Raw genomic sequence first — 6,274 nt, 5'->3', positions numbered from 1 at the left:
GCATATGCCACTGTGGGCAAATCTCATCCCCTCTCTGAGTTGGAGACCCCAAGATTGATTGTTTTTAATTAATTTCCTCCCATTTAATTGAAATAGATTTTCTTTTCCTTCTCACTACCCAGCCCCTGGAAAAGAAAGAAGAAAAAAAGAAAATAAAATCTAACAAAAACACAATCAAGCAAAAAAAATTTTGTGTTGGCCATGTCCAAGAAGTCTATGTCTCATTTCTGTACCCAAGTCTATCACTTCCCCACTAGGAAGTGGGTAGTGTACTTCATTATCAGCCCCCTAGGGCTGAAGACCCTAAGAGTTTGAGTTAGAAGGAACCTCAATAGAACATTTTGCAGACAAAAGGACCATCATCTGGTGGAGACCTAAATGACATTTCTAAGATGATACTGCTAATAATTACATACCTAATCCAGGATTGGAACCCAGATCTTTGGAGTCCAAATCTAGGTCTTTCCATTCTACCATGTTGGGCCCCTTTGATTTTAAAGCATTTTTTCTTCAGCATTTTTATTTTTAGCTTTAAATTCTCTCCCTCCCTTTACCCTCTCTCCCACCCATTGAGAAGACAAAAAATGGCAGACGCATTATACAAATCAAGTCAAAAAAGTGGTTTGCTTCTCTCAAATGAATAGTTGGACTATATGAGCTTTTTCATCCACTCTAGCCCTAAAATATTCTACAAGTCAGTGGTTGCCCTCGTTTCAGAGATGACCTAGCCTTCTGGAAGGGAAAGTCAAGGGTATCTCCTATTTTTTCCAGCCCACGTCATATTCTTTGCTACTATCCCATTTGGTCTTTCTTGACCTTTTGTGGGCATTGAGATCATTATCCCATGAACAAACCTTATGGAGGAGGTCAGAGGGCATATACAGGGTATGAGAGCAAGGGGGTCTGGGGCATTGTAGGGGTGGCCCAGTGCTGTGCACAGAGAGTGAACAGATGTTCCTCATTACAAATTCCAATCACTGAGTCCCATCTCTTTCAATTAATTATAGCCGATGTATCTTCTGGAGAGATTATGAAGTCTTGAGGAGCTATCAGCCGCTCTCTGAATGTTTGTTGTGGCCGTGTTTAGTAAATACACTTGACTGATGAAGGCGATTCTCCCAATGGCACAGCACCGCCTGGCACTAAGCTGCTTAAATCTTATCTGTTACATGTTCCAAGATGTCACTGTCTGGTGATATGAAGATGGATGGTCTGCCTGAAGAAGGGCGGCCTGTGCAGTAATGATGCGCTTCTTCCCTCTGCCAGCCAGCCCCGCTCCTCCCTCCACTACCCAAGCATGTGTGAGCGCTCTCTCTCTCCCCCTCTCTCTTGTCTCCCCCCTTCTTTTCTCTTCCTCTATCTCTCCATCTCCCCCTCTCTTCTCTTTCTTTCCTTCTCTCCCACCCACCCCTGGAAATTTAAAATTGAGGCATGAAGAAGGGTCCCTGTATTCTAGGGAAGGCTGCCTTTTCCCTTTGAGAGCATGCCATTCATCTGCCACGGAGTCCAGAGCAGCAGCCAGTGCCCATCTCCACCCCCCCCCCCCCCCCCCCCCCCCCCCCCCCCCCCCACCCCAAGCTAGCTAGCTCTTCATCACCTAGACCTAGAAGAGCCTTGGGTGCACCTTCCTCTTTCTCCTCTCCTTGCCCCTCCCCCCCAGACACTGAGTTCCTTGGGACTCTTTAATGTCTGTTTCAGACCTGGGTCCAGTAAACATTTAGCACTGTCAGAGCTGAAGGAAGTAGGTAGATGAAATAAGACATGTTTTGTGGGCACTTGAGTTTTCCACAAGGCTGTTACTTTAAAAAGGAAAAAAAAAAGATAAAATCAGTTATGTTGCCCTATCCCACTACTACCCTTGCCCCAAGCTACCTGCCTCATAGACTACATATTGGAGCTGGAAGGAAAGTCCTTTAGTGACCACCTAGTTCACACTCTAGTTCACTAATGCATCCTATGTGCTGGCTAGGATGGAATACAAAGGAAGTATAAGCCATAGTCCCTGCCCCTGTGAACTTCACAGACTAGCTGAGGAGATACGATGCCTAGGTGCATGTCTACATACATACAAAAAGTTAATTTGCAAAGTAATGATAGCTAACATAGCATTAAAAGGTTTGTGATTTTTTGTTTTTAACAAAGACCATCCCATTGATCCTCAAAACAACCCTCTGTGGAAGGTGCTTTTGTCATTCCCATATCGCAGATGAGGAAACTGAGGCTGAGTGGTTAAATGATTTTGCCCAAGTCACCCAGTAAGCACCAGGCAGGATTAAAACTCAAGTCTTCCTGATTCCAAGTCCGGAGTTCTATCCACTGCACCACCTAGCTGCCAAAAGTTGGAAGGGATCCCTTCAGTCCACCATGGGAAACAAAACAAGCTCCTTATCTTCTCCTCCCTCCTTGGCCCTACTCTTAGCTTCCCATACCTTGTTTGCCAGGATGAGATCAGAGCTTCCATTTGGCTCCGGTCTCAAGACTCTTCTGTTCAGTCTATCTAGACTTTCACAAACCTGTCTTTCCTTTCCTCCCCCTGAGTGGGAGACTGCAGAGAACCAGCCCTGCCCTGAAGCCAACTTTCTGCTCCTCCCGAGTGGCCCTTGGCCTCCAGGATGACGTATCTCAGGGTCCAGGTATCTGCCTGGAGTCTTAACTGGGCAGCAGAAGCCTCAGCCACCAATCAGTAACAAACTACCCATTGAGCTGCTCCTAGTAGTAAAAGCAGGCAGCTACTCACATGCCTGAAGTGCTTTGCAAACATTACGTCATTGGATCCAGCATCCCTGAGAGACAGGGCCAAGATTATCATCTTCATTTGGCAGATAAAGAAACTAAGGCGCTGAAGTGAAGCGGGTTACCCTGTATCCCAGGTGTGAAATTTCAGAGCACCTGGAACCCCGTTCTCATGACCTCCAAGTCCCAAGCTTTTCCCACTATACCGTTGTCTCTACAAGAGTTAAAAGTTGGAACCCCAGAGTGAGAGGGAAGGAAGAAAGGTGGAATTCAGCTACCTCAAAGTAGCTGAAAAAGTCCTGGGCCCAGATTAGAATCAGCTGGGACTCCCAGTAGCTTGAGCACCTGCCCATTCAGGTACCAAGTGTTTCTGTTTACCCATAGTGAGTGTTGGCAATGGGATGAGATGGTAGCAGTATCTTTCAGGCAAGAAAAGGATTAAATTTCATAGTTCAGCAGAATGTTCACATGAACCCTCCACAAGGGTGACTAGCAGCTGTTAGGAAGAATAGCTGATGGCCAAATAAATATTTTTCTGGAGTAGACCACTTAGAACAACTCTAGAACCCCACCCTGATCTTAGGTGGAGGAGTTCTGCTTTCTTAGCCTTAGGGTGAATCTCTTTAGAGAAGAATAGCCCGTGAAAAGGGACTAAGGAAGAATCCTTTCTCGTGCGTTTCCTAAAATCTGAGCAAAGCTTCCTTTCCTCCTAATATTTAAATCAACAGGTACGGTGCCTAGCACAAAACAGGTGTCAGTGCTCATTGACTTGACTAATATGTGAATGAAGGCTTGAGAGGCAAACCAAACAGATGAGGACAGGGCATAGAGAGGCGATGGAGGGAAGGGCTTGAGTCTGGGTGTTTCTGAAATGAGTCTCACACATTTTAGAAGGGACATTGCCAAGCTCGAAAGCACCTAGGGAACATTGATGACGATGGTTTGGAGATACAAAACTATTTCATATGAAGGCCCATTCATAAAAGATGTACTTTTACTGGGGGATTATGATTCAGCTGCGTCCACGTTGGTTTGCCTATAAGAGTCTGTCCCGTACCTATCAGGCAATCCTTAGTGTAGGAGGAAACAAAGACCTCTAATTTCTGAAGCTCCTTCCTTCCAACAACCCTATAAGATAGGTATTACATCCCCATTTTGTGGAGGTGGCAACTGAGGCTCAGCTTAGATTGACGCTAGGCCACTCAGTGCTAGAGGATAGATCTAACACTCTTTCCACTGAAACATCCCCAATGGATATCGCTTTAAGTTAATATCAGATCTGAGTCGTGAAGATACTAAATCCTGGGAGTCATAGGAGCTGAATTCAAATTCTGGCTTGTCTACGCATCGTGGGTGAGGCAGGTAGTGAGTCCAAGGGTTCTTAAGCTAGTCTCTGGGAACCTCCTTGGCTGGGGGAAAAAGTAACATCATTGTCTTAACTAATCTCTTAACTGAAGTGGAGCCTGTCCGTCACTTAATTAGAAACCAGACTGTTAGAAAGGGTCTGTGACACAAAAAACCTGATATAGCCCAGTCCCCTTATTTTACAAGCCTCAGGGACCATCTGGTCCAACCCCTTATATCACTAGAGAAGGAAACTGAGGCCAAAGAGGGATCATAGCTTTAGAACTGGAAGGGACCTCAAGAGGTCATTTAGTACAATCCCAAATGAGCAAACAGACCTAGAAAGGAGAAAGGAGGTCAGCAGAGACCGAATTTCATTCCAAGACCTCAGACATCAGATCCATTCCTCTCAATAGAATACCACCATGGTTCTGAAGAATCAGTCTATGCTGTACAACACCTGTGTGTCCCAATCCCCCCCCCCCCCCCCAAATTAGAAACCCTGCCATCAGGTATTTATATGACTATTAAATACACTTCGGTGGGTGTCTTGGTTCCAGGTTCTCAGTCTCATATCAGTTTTCTCTTTCTTAATATACTTGGGTTGAATGGACCCAGATCCCTTGGTCTCTGGTACTGTGAGTTCATAGGTTGTCTTCAGCCTGGCGCTAAACTCACTGAACCACACTGTCTCTTTTCCTCAGGGCCCCTGAGCCCCCGCATTTAATCTAGATGGTGACTCGCGGTGACCTTGCTGCCGAGGACTCCCGGAAATGGTGGAGGCCTTTGGTCCTTAAATCCCCACCTGTTCTTCACCATTCTGAGTCCTTTGAAGTTGGTTTCTCTCTTTCCTGTTTCAGTCCAGCCCTGTGCAGAATCTGCTGTTTCTGGCTGAGGCCCCTCTGGCAGCCAGGAGTGGAGGGGCCGGCTGCAGGGACCGTGGGGTCCAGCCCTCCTCTCCCTCCTCCGTGTGTGTCTGTGCGTTAGAGTTACCAAATGAGCTGGATCGGCCAAGGCAGAGCAGCTGCCTTTGCAGCTGATACCAGGGCCACCCCAGGGACTGGCTGGTTGCAGACCGGCCTGTTCGACCCCAGTAGCAGTGCCAGCTTCCTGATGCCCCCTGTCTCTCTCTGTGTGGGCATCGGGACTGCCAGGATCTCTGTAATGGCAACCAAGCAGCTGCTGTCACAGCTGATGCCTGTGTCACTTTAGGGGCTGGCTGGGTTCATATTGTGGAGGGCTCTTAAAGGCTTTTGGAGCAGGATATCCACCGTGTTTCCTGACGTTGAGTTGAAAAGTTCATTTCCAGGAGCTGTGGGTACCTAGGGAGGCTTCAACCCTCTGGGTCTTGTTTCCGAAGCCTATCCCTTTCCATAATGCCTGTAGGACAGAGAGTATCACAATCCCAGCATGGAAATGACTGCTTTGGAAAGTCATTTGATTGGGGAGGAGGGGATGTGACTGGATGTTGTGTGTGTTTGTGTGTGTGTGTGAGTGTTTGTGTGTGCACGGGCGCATGTGCTGTAGTGCTATCACTAGTGTTTGCTATTCGTGTCCTGAGTGGACATCGTCACAAGAAAAGCCATTTTTAGACTGTGAAATGCATTTGGGTTCTTAGGTTTCCTGAGGTTTGGATGTAAGGCTTCTCCAGAGAGGAGGCTTGACAGTAGACCCCTTGACCAGAGGATGCTGCGGAACGGCCCTCTCGCCAGACCCATCTGGCTTCATTCTTTGTTCCAGGCCCCTTTCCCCCTCTTCTGACGTGGCCCTGTTGTTTCTGTTCTCACAGCAAGAAGCAGGATGTAGAAGTGGCAGCAGCAGAGACCGGTTGATCGTGGAGCCGCCCCTGGCTCAGGAGAAGGCAGCGGGGCCGGCCATCCCATCCCACCTCCTGAGCTCTCCTTACCCCTTCAGCATCCCCCCCAGCTCTGTCGTTCAGGACTCCCGCTTCCCACCGCTGAAGTGAGTTAGCAGGCGATAGGGAAGGGATGGGGGCAGATGCCGCTGGGACCGATTTCCCTGGAAAATCTTTGGAACAGCCCCAGATGCTAAGGGCTTGGGACCAGGGCACTGTCCATTCTCTGTTCACTACACTCCCTGCCAGGGGTGAATGTGTCTGGAGTAGATTAAGGCGAGAGCCCTGGCAGATGGTCCCAAGCTTCCACCCCAGGAGGGGGGCCTGTTTGATCACAATCTG

At 47.9% G+C, this 6,274-nt stretch overlaps 1 protein-coding gene across 3 annotated transcripts in view; it reads left to right on the top strand.

Annotated features, from left to right (window-relative positions):
* GSE1 (Gse1 coiled-coil protein) overlaps positions 1-6,274 on the top strand; it is a 789,996-nt gene that overhangs the window by 753,134 nt on the left and 30,588 nt on the right. For all 3 annotated transcript variants that reach the window (XM_027847713.1, XM_027847715.1, XM_027847714.1), the window contains one exon: positions 5,867-6,039. In XM_027847713.1, the coding sequence (XP_027703514.1) occupies positions 5,867-6,039 (173 nt within the window). The remainder of the gene's footprint in view (positions 1-5,866; positions 6,040-6,274) is intronic.

This window comes from Vombatus ursinus, unplaced genomic scaffold (assembly GCF_900497805.2).
Source record: "Vombatus ursinus unplaced genomic scaffold, bare-nosed wombat genome assembly UNPS02005286.1, whole genome shotgun sequence".
Lineage (NCBI taxonomy): Eukaryota > Metazoa > Chordata > Mammalia > Diprotodontia > Vombatidae > Vombatus > Vombatus ursinus.
Note: the sequence above shows the minus strand (reverse complement) of the source record. Positions and strands in the feature narration are given on the sequence as shown.